Source organism: Lissotriton vulgaris, chromosome 5, assembly GCF_964263255.1.
Source record: "Lissotriton vulgaris chromosome 5, aLisVul1.2, whole genome shotgun sequence".
In the NCBI taxonomy this organism is placed as follows: domain Eukaryota; kingdom Metazoa; phylum Chordata; class Amphibia; order Caudata; family Salamandridae; genus Lissotriton; species Lissotriton vulgaris.
The window spans coordinates 1,793,153,562-1,793,166,909 of NC_141693.1; the positions used below are offsets into that span (position 1 = coordinate 1,793,153,562).

The window sequence follows — 13,348 nt, forward strand, 5'->3', positions numbered from 1 at the left end:
ATCCGTTTGACTGGTTGTGGCACCAGGCTTTCTCGAGGTTATGGCAGGATTTCTTGGAGTCTTTCAGATCGTTCGTGAACCACGCAGCTTTCTTGCTGTTGAGGTTGCTGGGAGGGTTTTTCAGTGAAGCAAGGGTGTCGGCGCAGTCGGTGATCCACTGTCTGAGGTTGCGGGCTCCTTCATTGGGGTCCGTGGTGTTGGTGGGAGGGTTTAGGCGCAAGGAGGTGGTGAGTTGGTCGGTGGTGATCTTGCTCCAGCATCTTCGGGGGGTTTGTTGAGGGCGGTGGTGGGTCGTTGTTTTCCTGAAGTTGAAGTGTACGCAGCTGAGGTCGGTCCAGTGGAGCTCAGTGGTGTGGCTGAAGGAGATGTGGTTGCTGCAGGAGAAGACAGGGTCGAGCGTGTGGTCGGCGTAATGGGTGGGGGTGTTGACCAGTTGCTGGAATCCGAGGTTGTCTAGTAGGGCAGTGGTGGTGTTGTCCTGGTCGTTCTCAAGGTGGAAGTTGAGGTCTCTTAGGGGGATGTAGTCGGGGAAGGCGAGGGCGAGCGGGCTGATGAAGTCTGCGATGGCCTCGCTGAAGTGTGAGCGTGGTCCCGGGGGTAGATAAGGGTTCCTCTGAGGGTGGTCTTGGGGTTGGTGTGAATCTGAAAGTGCAGGTGCTCTGCGGTGGCGAGGGTGTCGTCGGTGTTGGTCGTGATGCGGATAGTCTTTCTGTGGGTGATGGCGATGCCTCCTCCGTTCTGGTTGACGCGGTCCCTCCGGATGATCTTGTAGCCGTCCGGGATGGCAATGGCGATGTCGGGGGCTGAGGAGGCGTTCATCCAGGTTTCTGTGAAGAAGGCGACGTCTGGTGCCGTTTTGCCCAGGAGGTCCCATAGTTCGACGGCGTGTCTGTGGATGGAGCGGGTGTTGAGCAGGATGCACTTGAGGTGGTTGTTGTTGGCGGCTGTTTTGGCTGGCGCGGTGCAGGAACGAGTGCAGGTGAAGTGGCAGGCGTGGCAGGTGAAGGCTCCGTGGGTGCGTTTCGGTGTGGCTTGTTAGCAGGCTGGATGTTGGCAGGTGTTGAGTGCGTGGTGGGTGGCGGCGTCTTAGCTCAGTCGGGTTGGCTGACTCTGGCGGGGTCCAGGGGTTCTGGCGCTGGGCACGGTCCAGGCGGAGACGGGCTTGCCTTTGATGCGCCTTCGGCGCGCAATCGGCGAGCCCGCTGCCCGTACGTGCGGTCCCCGCCATTTATGGCGAAGTGGGAGGGAGGAGCAGCTGGGAGGCGGGAGCGGGGCGCCGAATGGGGAGCGGGAGACAGGAGAGGGGGGGCGGGGCCGCAGGAGAGCAGCGTCTGGGAGCAGAGGGGGGGAAAGAGCGGGAAAGCGGAGCGGGGGAGAGCGAGGGCAAGCCTGGGCAAGCCTGGAGATCGGGCAAGCCTGGAGATCGAGGGCAAGCCTGGGGAGCAGGGGCCCTAAAGAGAGGCGGCAATAAGAGGGCCAAGCAGGCAGCGGCAGCAGAATCTGGGCACATGGGGGCCGTGCGTTAGTGGAGTGACCGGGTCACTTGTTTGTAAATCTTTGCGTAAAAGCTGGATTTGTTTTATGCACAGACTGTTGTTTTAAACACTTTTTAAATGTGGTTCAGTGGAACATTCTCAGCATCCTTTCTGCATACCTGTCCTGCAGCTGGTTCTGCGTATCTTGCTCTAACCCTATGCGCAACGTTTTGTTTTGCCACATGCTCTGATTGTCTCCTATTTATTTTCAAAAAAGACTTCGCTGAACCTTCTCTGCTGGTATAAAGCAATGCCTTGACTATGGTTTTATCTAGAAAGTTGAATATCTTTATGCTTTTTACTGTTTGTAAAGGTTTTTATAACCATACAATAACATGGACTACGACTATGCTAGTGGCCACATGTGGCGTGGAAGTAGTTAATTACTTCTCCATACCATTAGCTGCTGTTTCTGGTGATCACAAGCAATTATGAATTTGTACATTGTTGGCACATGTGCATTGTACTCTGCTGCAGGAAAATTCACCAAACCAAAAAGGCACATATTGACCTAACAGCTAGTGAGCCATTAAAAGTTTGAAATGTTCCTTCAGTGGTTTTCCAAATATGTGTGGAGTAACAATCATGATGGGAGAGCCCTTGTTATTTATACAAGTGTCACATTTTCTAACTCCTTCGGTATATTTAAGCAGTCTGCACCAAAGTCGCATGCTGAGAGTGCATACTGAACATTGTTTTCCCCAAGTTGGGTACAAAATATTCCTGGAGGTGAAAAGATATTAAAGATGTAAAAGCATGATTTTCTATGAAGTGAGGTGTCACTCATCAAAATCCTGTGTCACTCATAACTACAAAGGTGTGATAGCCAGAGAGGCGGCCTATTGGCACCAACTCTGGACATTACATGATTGTCTATGGGCAGCCTTTTTGTTGTATGTGGTGCAAGGGTTTTATACATTTTTTATACATTTGTTTTTCTTTTTTAGCCTAGAGTAATTCATTAATTGGGTCTCCTGGCCAGAATCTCACAATGTTGAGCCGAGTCCGGAATTCAAATCAGGCTTCCCAAGTTTGATGGCTCTGGCCACGAGGTCTGGCCATTTCATCCCTTGTTCTCAATTGATTTTACCATAATTTGCTGACACAGGATTTTGATTAGTACCCCTGCAACTATGAGGACACTGCTTTTTCAGCATAGTCCGTATAGTTCAAAGGGGTAGAAAATGACTAAAATCTCTGCAACGTATGTTGCACAGTGTAATGCTGTTCACAAAGGTTGGCTGGTCACTCTTCTGTCGCTTATTGTTATGTTTGTGTGTTAAACTGGTACTAATGAGATGAAAATCTTTGCCCAGCATTGTAAAAATGTCAAAATAAATTAATACTATCAAAAAATGAGCTGCATTATGCAGCATAATGTGCCTCTCTTTGCCAAATGCTTTAGTCAACCCTGCTTTATATAATTTGGCCCTCCCCCACCACATAATTTCAGTGGCCATGATTATGCTCAACTGCCAAATAAATCATGTCCCAATCTATAATTTGGGCTAATTCCTCAGGACAGTAGAAGTCTCACCCCACACGCACATAAATATTAGTGCCCAGCTAATGCTTTAAAAACTCTTTTAGAAGATAGTGATTTCTTTATTTTTTGTCTCAATTCTACTAATATCCCATTCTCATCTTCAGACCAGTTTGCTGTCGGCCAACGCTGCCAGAGACGAGACTGCCCGGCTTGAAGAGCGTAGGGGCATTATCGAATTCCACGTCATTGGAAACTCCCTATCTCAGAAATCCAACAAGAAGATCCTCATGTGGCTGGTGGGACTGCAGAACGTGTTCTCCCATCAGTTGCCACGAATGCCAAAGGAGTACATCACCCGGCTGGTCTTCGATCCGTACGTCTACCTTGCATTATCCTCCTTAAATGGTTGCGAAGTCTTTCTTTACATGACATTTTCAGGTCCCTTATTTAACAGACTACCGTACTTGGATTGTCCGATTATTCCCTTCTGTTATATATTTTCCAAGAGTTGTCATTTTCCCTCCCCTTCCCTGAGCTGCATGACTTTCTCAGTCTTCTTGGTAAAGCAGTACTGCCTGCAAATTTGAAATTGAATCTCCTAATGTGTTTTTTTTCTCCACAAGCATTACAAGGTGTCTCTGTTTTCTCCCTTAAGTAAACACAAAACGCTTGCACTAATCAAGGACGGACGTGTAATAGGCGGGATCTGCTTCCGGATGTTCCCATCACAAGGATTCACGGAGATTGTGTTTTGCGCTGTGACATCAAATGAACAAGTTAAGGTAAAAGTTGCTTTCATGGCATTATGTCATTAATTTAGTTATGCAGGTTTTCTCCTGTGTGCAGCATCCTATGTATACAGTGCATGGAAAATGATAAGAGAAGAGAGATACAAATCTATAATACAGCCATCATCTAAAATGCTAAGCACAGTCCGACACTGTCTAAACTATTTCAGTGAAAGAAAATAATTGTAACGTCTGATTGGATCTTCTGCCTTATATGCATTATGTGCTTACTACTGTCCTCTGTGGGTTGTCTTTCAGGGATACGGCACGCATCTCATGAACCATCTTAAGGAGTACCACATCAAGCACAACATACTCTACTTCCTGACCTATGCTGATGAATATGCTATTGGCTACTTTAAGAAACAAGTAATTGTTTTTTTTTTTTATAAATTCTCTTTGACCATCAAGTGATCATTATACATCTTTGAGCGATATAGTGATGTTTTAACTTTGTACGATTTAACAGCATTCCCTTGAGACCTTATTCTGACTTGAGTCATAGAAAATGTAAGTCTCTGCTCGTTTTGGGAAACTTGCCAAACAGCAGCTTTTTGGGTACAATCATCCAAAGAATGACTACGTGAGGAGTATGTGGTGTTCGTATAATCTTAGCACTATAGATTTTCTTCTGTTTATATGTTTGGACCCTGTTGAATTATTTGATTGCGAACTGATGTATTCACTGTGGGTCGCATACAAGTGAACCTATTGAGAAAACTGGTAAGGTTGCAGCGGTGTAAATTGTTATTGTTTTCTTCCTCTCTCTTGTTCTTTGCCACCCTGTGTCCTTTTCATTTTCATAAGCGTTCTTCTTAAGAAGTAGTCTTGCAAAAAGGGACACGCGACCCATTTGTTGTACTAACTTGGGATGACCGTCTTCCTCGCAGTTGGTAAGCTTCAGCATGATATTACTGCTTTCGTGAATCTAATAATTCAATGTTCTCATTTTAAGGGATTTTCTAAAGATATCAAAGTGCCAAAGGTTCGGTACTTGGGATACATTAAAGACTACGAAGGGGCCACTTTAATGGAATGTGAGCTGAACCCACGGATTCCCTACACTGAGCTTTCTCACATCATCAAAAAGCAGAAAGAGGTATGAGTCTTTGGAGGGTCGTCTACAAGATGTTGAAAAACACTTAACTTTCTGTCAAGACAGGATGATATCTAGTAATCAAGAAGTCAATGATGCCTCTTGCTATGAGGTCGAAATCCTGGCTGACCCATTGGTCTAGGGTTCACCAAGTCAATGGGCACTGCATCGTTCAGTGAATGGGCTGGTGTGGATGCACTAATCTGGGTAGTGCGAGAACACAAGTGATTTCCTGTTAACCTGGTTATTTTAAAGGGAAAGGCGGGTTTGCAACCTTCATCTTTGTAGACTATTATGACTTATCGCTTCATCTCGGTTGCCAAACTACAGAACTTTTTTAATGGTGTATTCCTTTGACTTGCTGGGCTACCTTGCTGGATGGTGGAAGGCGCAAGCCCCACTTTCCTGAGCTTATGGGCGCATGTTGCAGAGCGCTGTAGGTAGTGCTCACTACCCACCTTCATCCAGCCAAGATGATATTTATATTCTAATACAGTTAGTGCAAGGTTTGAGGGAGTAGCTCAGCTCAAATTCTATTTTTGTTGTTTTGATTTCATAAAAGAGCACTTTTTTGTCTTGTTGCAGATTATAAAAAAATTGATTGAACGAAAACAGGCTCAGATCCGAAAGGTATACCCTGGACTGACATGTTTTAAAGAAGGTGTCCGACAGATTCCAGTTGAGAGTATTCCTGGAATACGTAAGTTTGATATTTTTTTTTGTGAGTGTTCAAAGCATTTTTGATTAAGAGCATTGACTACCAATGTTATCTGGTTACTGGCAGACCAATAGCTGGACGAAGGCTGGCAGGAGATAAATATCTATAGTTTTAACGCTATGCTTCTCATTATGAACATATCATTTTCCTTAAGTGGTGTTGTAATTATGCGTGGAGTAACGTTCTTGATGGGCGATCCCTTGTTATTTAAACAAGTGACACATTTTCTAACTCTTTTGGTCTATTTAAGCATTCTGCATGTGAGGGTTTCTCTCCAGCAGGTGGTGGTTCAGCTAAAGGCTGTGATGTGATGGCCTGTTGGGAGAACATCATTCGATTATTTGTGATACCCAACAAAGTAATGTTTTAACTGGAGGGAGCTGGAGGCTAAACTCAGTGTTCGAGGCATATGAGCTGTAGATCGCATACTTTTGCTTAGAACATCATCTGGTGTTGGCCTCGGATGTTTGCACTATGCTATTGTGGAAGTCTTTGAAATCATCAGATAGGTGACTCCTCCTTTAGTTAGTTGTGCGCATGAGCACGACTCCATCTCCAGATTGTTTTTTTCCGCCATCGGGTTCGGATGTGATTTGCTGTGCTCCGGGTCGATGTCGTTTCGATTCCCCTTCGACGCGCAAAGCTCTCACCACTCAGCGGTATTGTTTCGATCGCGATCTCTCGATGCGTAACCAGTTCCAAAGAGATTTTCTAGTCCGGTCGTCTATGTGGGCCACTAGGCCGATCGGCGCCATCAACCAGCATATGAAAAGGACTCCATTTAAAAAATGCAAGTGTGGGGCTAAATTACCACACACAGATTTCCACGAGGTCTGCAACCTTTGTCTCTCTCCAGAACACGAGAGTCTACACTGCCAGCCCTGTGATTCTTTCAGGTCCAAGAAGACTATACGTGATCGCCAGGCTCGATGTCACAAAATGTCTAGATCAACCGTCTCGATGCCGGACAACATCTTCGAGGCAGACCCCGACGATCCGTAACCGGAGACAGGAGATGAACAAGCCAGCGTCTCCGAAGCCGACGAATCTGATTCAGAAGACCAGTCAATTACTCCAGGTCAATGGAACAGGAGTACTGACATCGCCGCCCCTGCCGCGAAAAAACAAAACAAAAGACAGTACTTCAGAAGTCCCGCCTCCGGGCCGGCTCTGAAGCTCACAAAGCCTTCAGGCAGCTCTGGATCGAGCCAGCCACATCACGGTGCCAAAAAACCGTCTTCGGCACTGAAACATAAGCCCAACTTAATGCCGACACCAGACTCTTCGGCACCAAAACTAAAACCCAAGGTACCAGAATCTTCGGTACCGAAGCAAGTTCAATCCAAGACTTAGGATCCGAATAAACAGCTTAAATCTTCGGAGTCGAAAACACCACGTAAGCAGAAGGACACAAAAACCCCTCCTAAAGCTAAGGAAGATAGGCTAAAACACCACTTGGAGCCCAAATCCTTCGCGCCGAAAAAAGACAATGGATCCAAGGATCTTTTCCATCCAGATCCACCGGATCTTAAAGAAAAGACACTCCATATTGACCCCATTACCGGACAAGTCACCTCTATATCACCTTGTCAGGAGGGACGCACAGGGAACCCCGTATTGGAACCCTTACCTTCTCCTGCGGAGGGAATCACATGGGCCAGGGATCCACCATGCCACAGCCACGATAACGCTTGGTCCGGATCCTCTTTTTTGCAGGAAGCAAGAGGCGGAGGCGGGACCTGCAGAATGAACCAATCGGGACCCACCAGGCAAAAAGAAAAGGAGGACGCCAGCGTAGAGCGTGGTGTCGTCACGGAACCCGGAAGCCGCCGAGAGGAGCTGCGCGGTGAAGAGAAGACCGGAACGGAAAGAAGCCAAGACGCCACAGCGAGGGAGAACGAGGACGCTGAACCGGAGGAGACAGCCGAAGACGTTGAAGACCAGGAGGAGTGGTCGGAGGACTGGTGGACACCGTCTCCCCCCCCAGGAGGGCGCAATTGCCGCCGTAACTCCGGAGAGTTACGGCATGGACGGTGAGTAACACCGTACACTGGGCATAGCGGGGAGAGACAGGGAGGCGGGAGGGACAGTGTTGGAGGCGGGAGGAAAGGCTTGGAGGTGGGAGGAAAGGCTGGGCACTGTAAATAGCCTACCCTGCACCGATTTCGCCCAAGTTTCCCTGCACAAATCCCTGAGCACTTACCCACTGCCTTCCTTCCCCTATACACATTAGCCTGAAAAGCTCTAATACCTAGAACCTTCTGCAAGAGGAAACTCTGATGGTAATTGAGCCACTATTAGGTCCTGAACGACTACACCGGGTGTGGTGAAGGTTTACCCCATTTAGTAAAAAAACCTCAACAGAGTACTTACCGTCTTCTTTTCCTTTTCTTCGAGCATCCTGGGGTTGGCAGAGACAGGACCACCCAAGCCACCTGAAGGAAGAGGAACACTATACACCTATCCTAGGACTCCATCCATCTGACGAAGGAATCCATCACTGCCATCATAATTTTCTTCAATAAACCTCACAATTGACAACTTACTAAAACCTCCTAGCTTCTATTTCCTCCCATCCCTCCCACACACCTAAAAAGAGTGAATTGGACACCTCAGAAACACCTGAGATACCCTCAAAGAAAAAAGACTGAGCCACCTCACCTATGAGGCATTTTTCTCAACCTCCACAGCTTCCAACCATTATACTTTCCTCAGTACGCTCTTTAGTACCTCCTCTACCACCTGCTTCACAAGATGATGATGAGGATTTAGGGGGTGGGGATGAAGACATAGACCCACCACATCATGATACCGATACTTATATCCCACAGTATCCCACCTCATGACTCTTGGGAAGATTATAATGTCCCAGATGTACCTGAGCCACATTTATACCACTCCAGAACATCCCCTTCAGATGGCAACGTAGGGTTTGTGCAACTAATAAATAGAGCTGCACAATACCATGGTGTTCAACTCCATTCAGACATTCTCGCAGCCTCAAAAAACACCTAACACACTCACTATGCTTAAAGGGATGATTAAACATGCCCCTGAGGTTTTTAAAGACCCTTTCAGGGCTAGGGTGCCCAATTCTAGAATTGAGAAAAAATACAAGCAAGCTCCAGCTTACATTAAAGGTCAACTTCCTCTGTACTCATTAGAAGTGGCAAATGCACTTAAATGGGCAAATTCCCAAACCACAGCTGATGCACCTCCGCCAAACAAAGAGTCTAAACTACTGGACTCATCAGGTAAAAGTGCTACGTCCCAGGCGGCAAACCTCTGGCATATCGCCAACTCACAAACCTTACTAGCGAGGTATGACAGGGCTCACTACGATGAGCTTGAAAAGCTAATGCAGCATTTTCCAGACCAATATAAGACCAAGGCAAACGATCTTCTACAAGAAGGAAAGTTAATTGCAAATACCTCTTTTAAATGTGCCCTGTATGCAGCAGATACGGCATCTCGCACAATTAATACAAGTGTGTTACTACACGGACATGCATGGTTACACGTATCTGGTTTTAAGCAAGAGGTACAGTCCTCTTTCAACCCTTGGATCAGGAACAGTTGTTTGGACCTACTGTGGACACATCTTTAGAAAAGATGAAAAAGGACACAAACAGCCAAATCTATGAGGGCTCAATAAGCAACAACTAGTAGAGATTCCTTTCGTCGCTCCTTTTAAAGGGGTGCCTCCAAAACAACTGGCACAGAAAACACCTCTTCCACATACAAAAGCCCAACTCAAACTTCCCCTAACAGAGGATATTTTAGAGAGACTTACAGAGGCAATAACAACAGAGGGAGAGGACGTGGGTCTAACATCCGCAACTCCCTCACCAGAAAACAGTGACTTCCCTCCCCTTCCCCTAGACCACTCCACTCTGGTCGGGGAAGACTATCACAGTTCCTACCTGTCTGGAATTCCATCACCACAGATAGGCGGGTAAGACCAGTATGGTTACTGCCTGGAACTTACTTCTACCCCCCACCAACCCCCACACATACCTCCTAGACAACGTCCAATGTCCACAGAACATCTAACGCTTCCCAAGCAGGAGGTTCACTCTCTCTTGCAAAAACATGCAATAGAACCGGTTCCCCTACACCAGCAATGTACAGGGGTTTACTCCCTTTATTTCCTCATTCCCAAAAAGGACGGCACTCTAGATTTCAAGGACGCCTACTTCCACATTCCTATTCACCCTGCTCACAGGAAATCCCTTTACAAAATGCCTCGTGGTGGTAGCAGCCCACTTAAGAAGGCAACACATTTATGTGTGTCCTTAACTAGAAGACTGGCTCATAAAAGCCAAGTCGCGCACCGATTATGTGCAAAACACACACAACACAAGCCCGCTGCTACACAACTTAGGATTCACAATAAACCTCACCAAGTCACATCTCCAGCGTTTCTACATCCAACAGTATCTAGGTGCAACAATAGATACTTCCAAAGTTCTTGCATACCCCAACCCAATCAGGATAGCCAGTATGCTAGCCCTCATAACAAAATTTCAACCTTTTCGCTCAAGAACGGCTCTAGTGTTCATGCAGCTAATGGGGATGATGGCCTCTTGCATCTTAATCGTCCCTTACGCAAGACTTCAAATGCGTCCACTACAGGAATGTCTAGCACAACAGTGGAACCAAGCTCAGGGTCAACTTACAGATCTGGTGTTGGTAGACAGGCGCACATATCGCTCTTTGCAATGGTTGAGCACAATTTTTTTTCTCCAAAGGGTGGCTGTTCTTAGACCCGATTCCACAAATAGCGCTAACAGCGGACGCATTGCTCACCGGCTTGGGAGCTAATCTCTTAAACCACACCATTCAAGGTTTGTGGACCCCTCAACAGAAACTCCTTCATATCAATCCCCTGGAGTTACTGACCATATTTCTCGCCCTAAAATAATTTCAGAAGCATCTCCAAGGCAAAACTGCCACAGTCCGATCGGACAACATGATAGCAATGTACTATAAACAAAAACAGGGGGGACAACTCTGCAGCTTTCAGGCCTAGCACAAAGCATTTGGAGATGGGCCATTCCTCAAAAGATATACCGCTTATCAGAGCACCTACCTGGGATACACAATCAAATTGCGGATCTGCTCAGTCGTCAACATCCGCAGATTTATGAATGGGAACTCAATCCGCACGTTCTACCTCTGTTTTTTCAAATGTGGGGCCACCCAGACATAGATCTGTTTGTAGGAGAGTAGGGTCTGCAATCCTATGATCACCCGGACTTTTTGCTTTTGTTTCACTGGTTTACGACTTTCTCGGGCTGTGGGCCTGCTAATCAGACCCACAGCCTAGCTGTTCTCTCTGTAAATTGATGCGTGTACCTTAGGTGCATTACCCAATTGGAACTGGGCCACCCTGTCAGACCCTGTAACTCAGGGCATCGGTGTACCCAGGGCCTACCAGGGGCTGAAGCATGTATTATGCCACCCCTGGATGGCCATCTAAATCTGACACAACTGGCTGCACGACAGCTGGGGCAACGTAGCGTACCCGCTCGTTGCTTTAGGTATAGTAGCCCTATATCTAACCATACAATGGACACCCGAGTTCCTATCAGACACTCCTATGGCAGGCCTTGACAATCCTGAAGGCAGAGTGCTTGGAATCGTGTGAATTGGGTTCTGGCCCGAGCTGAGCCCGGTTGCAGCTTGCGGAACCAAGACCCAATGGCTGTTCCATGATAACGCGTACCAGATCGGTAACTTCGGTATCGCGTTATCAAGACATGTCGAGTAAGGTGTCATACGAATCGGGATGCTGCCCCCTCACCAATTCTGGCGACGAGGTTAGCATTCCACCCTCCTAGAGGGACACGACATGCACGTGACTGTGAACCCCGGTTAAAGTTAACTAAAGCCTCAGCTCCGCAAAATGGATGCTGCCACCACAGACACGAGTCTGACCTCCTGCTGCTGGGAGTCCTTCCAGCGAGGAGAGCTTGGACAAAGGGTTTCCTGTCAAGGGCGGTGTTCGCACCGTCCCAGACAGGGTTTGTGTATTCTGGGTAGGTAGGGCTTTGCGAGAAGGTGACTGCGGAGTGGCACCCCGGTGCTCACTACGCATCTGCCGGTCAGAACCAGTTCCAGGGGCGCCAGCCCCTGACCTGGGGACAGTCCGGCAGGGGAGAGGGGTGTAACTACCCCCCTTCCTGGTCCCACCCTTAGGGCAGGACCTAGTCATGTACCCACCCCTTTCTTTAGGATAAAGGCCGGAGCGGGGACCCTTCCAGATTAGATCATCTTTGAATCAAGACTACTTTCTAGGAAAGGACTTCGAGACTCTTCTCAAGTTTCTCCCTTGTGGCTAAGGAGTAGTCACCCTGCACCAGCGGGCACCATCTAAGAACTCTGCGGTTTGCTGCAAGTCCTCCCTCAAGGAATCAGACAGCCCAGCTCGACGAGAACCGGCTTCCCTGGCACCTCTGACCTCTACCCACGTCGTCAGCTCAACTGAGATCTGTGGGTGCGACGAGACCTCGAGGGACCGGCCATCATCAAAACCTGCACGCTTTCTTAAACAGCACGACCATCGCAGCAATTCTCTGGTGAGTGCTCTGGGGTCCGAGAAGCCCCGACCCTGAGCAGCTCCAGCACCGAAGTGCAGTCTCCCAGCATCTCCACGATCTGCGTGGGGCCCTTCTGCTCGCTGCTCAGCACGTTGTCTGGTCACTAGCCGCTGGCTTGTGCCCTTCTTTGACGACATCCGACAACCAACGCTGCTGGTCTGGTTGCTCCAGACTGGCCTTTGCTTCCATCTTTGAGAGAAGCACCCCGGACCCTCCTGGTCCACTCAAGACGCCATTTTAGGCCCACCACGTGGCCCTGAAATCTGCCAAGGCTTGTTGCCCAATCCTGGGCCCAGCGACGCCGACAGCATCAATCTTCGTGGGACAGCTCGCACCTCCATCCTGGTCGCCGACAACGCCTCCTGGTCCGTGAGACTGCAGAGCCTAGCATCGCCCACTCACCTAGTCGAGGTGACGGCCAACCGGTGCCTTCCTGGTACCCTCTGACTATTGTCTAGTAGTACGAACTTGGTCCCCTCTGCTTTCAGGTATCAACGATCTCTGATCCAGGCTTGGATCTCTACGAACTATTCAGCACTGGTCGCCGGCCAGCAACTCCTTTTCTTCCGGCTCCTGGCTCGTCAGCGAAGACCCCGACGCCTGTAAGACTTGTGCAGCCGCAGCCCTCGTGGCTAGGTAACTTCGGCATTTCGGTGCCTGCATAGCCTCCTTACTCTAGGGTCCCGAGTCCCTCGCTTCCGACTTGCCTTATCGGGTCCGCCCGAGACCACTAAACTTTCCGTGTCCTCGGACACTTGTTTTAATTGTGCACTTGAAGTATTTTCCTAAGAGTTTTGGTTTGTACGTAGTACCCTGTCCTCATAAAGAGTCCAGGGCTGTTGTGATTCTTAATAAATATTCTGTTTATTTTCATAACACTTGTGTGGTGTCCTTTCACTTGGGGTTCAAGGGGTATGTGATGGTATAACAGCTGGCTTAACACGCCCTCTAGAGTTTAGCCCGAAGACTGCTCGTATCCACGCTACTAGGATAGCTGGTCTAAGGTTGACTTACAACCAATCACCATAAGGGTCGTTCGGAACGATATATAGCGGTCGCTAGAATAGCGAACGCTGCATATCGGGCCAACTTCTCACATTGGTGAGCAGCGGGTGGGATTTGA

The 13,348-nt window shown here is 48.2% G+C and overlaps 1 protein-coding gene across 1 annotated transcript in view; it reads left to right on the forward strand.

The window, feature by feature from the left end:
- Window positions 1-13,348, forward strand: part of KAT2A (lysine acetyltransferase 2A) — a 181,351-nt gene that overhangs the window by 89,725 nt on the left and 78,278 nt on the right. Inside the window, exons 10-14 of the mRNA XM_086924140.1 lie at window positions 3,186-3,394; window positions 3,677-3,803; window positions 4,068-4,178; window positions 4,765-4,908; window positions 5,491-5,605. Of these exons, the coding sequence (XP_086780266.1) occupies window positions 3,186-3,394; window positions 3,677-3,803; window positions 4,068-4,178; window positions 4,765-4,908; window positions 5,491-5,605 (706 nt within the window). The remainder of the gene's footprint in view (window positions 1-3,185; window positions 3,395-3,676; window positions 3,804-4,067; window positions 4,179-4,764; window positions 4,909-5,490; window positions 5,606-13,348) is intronic.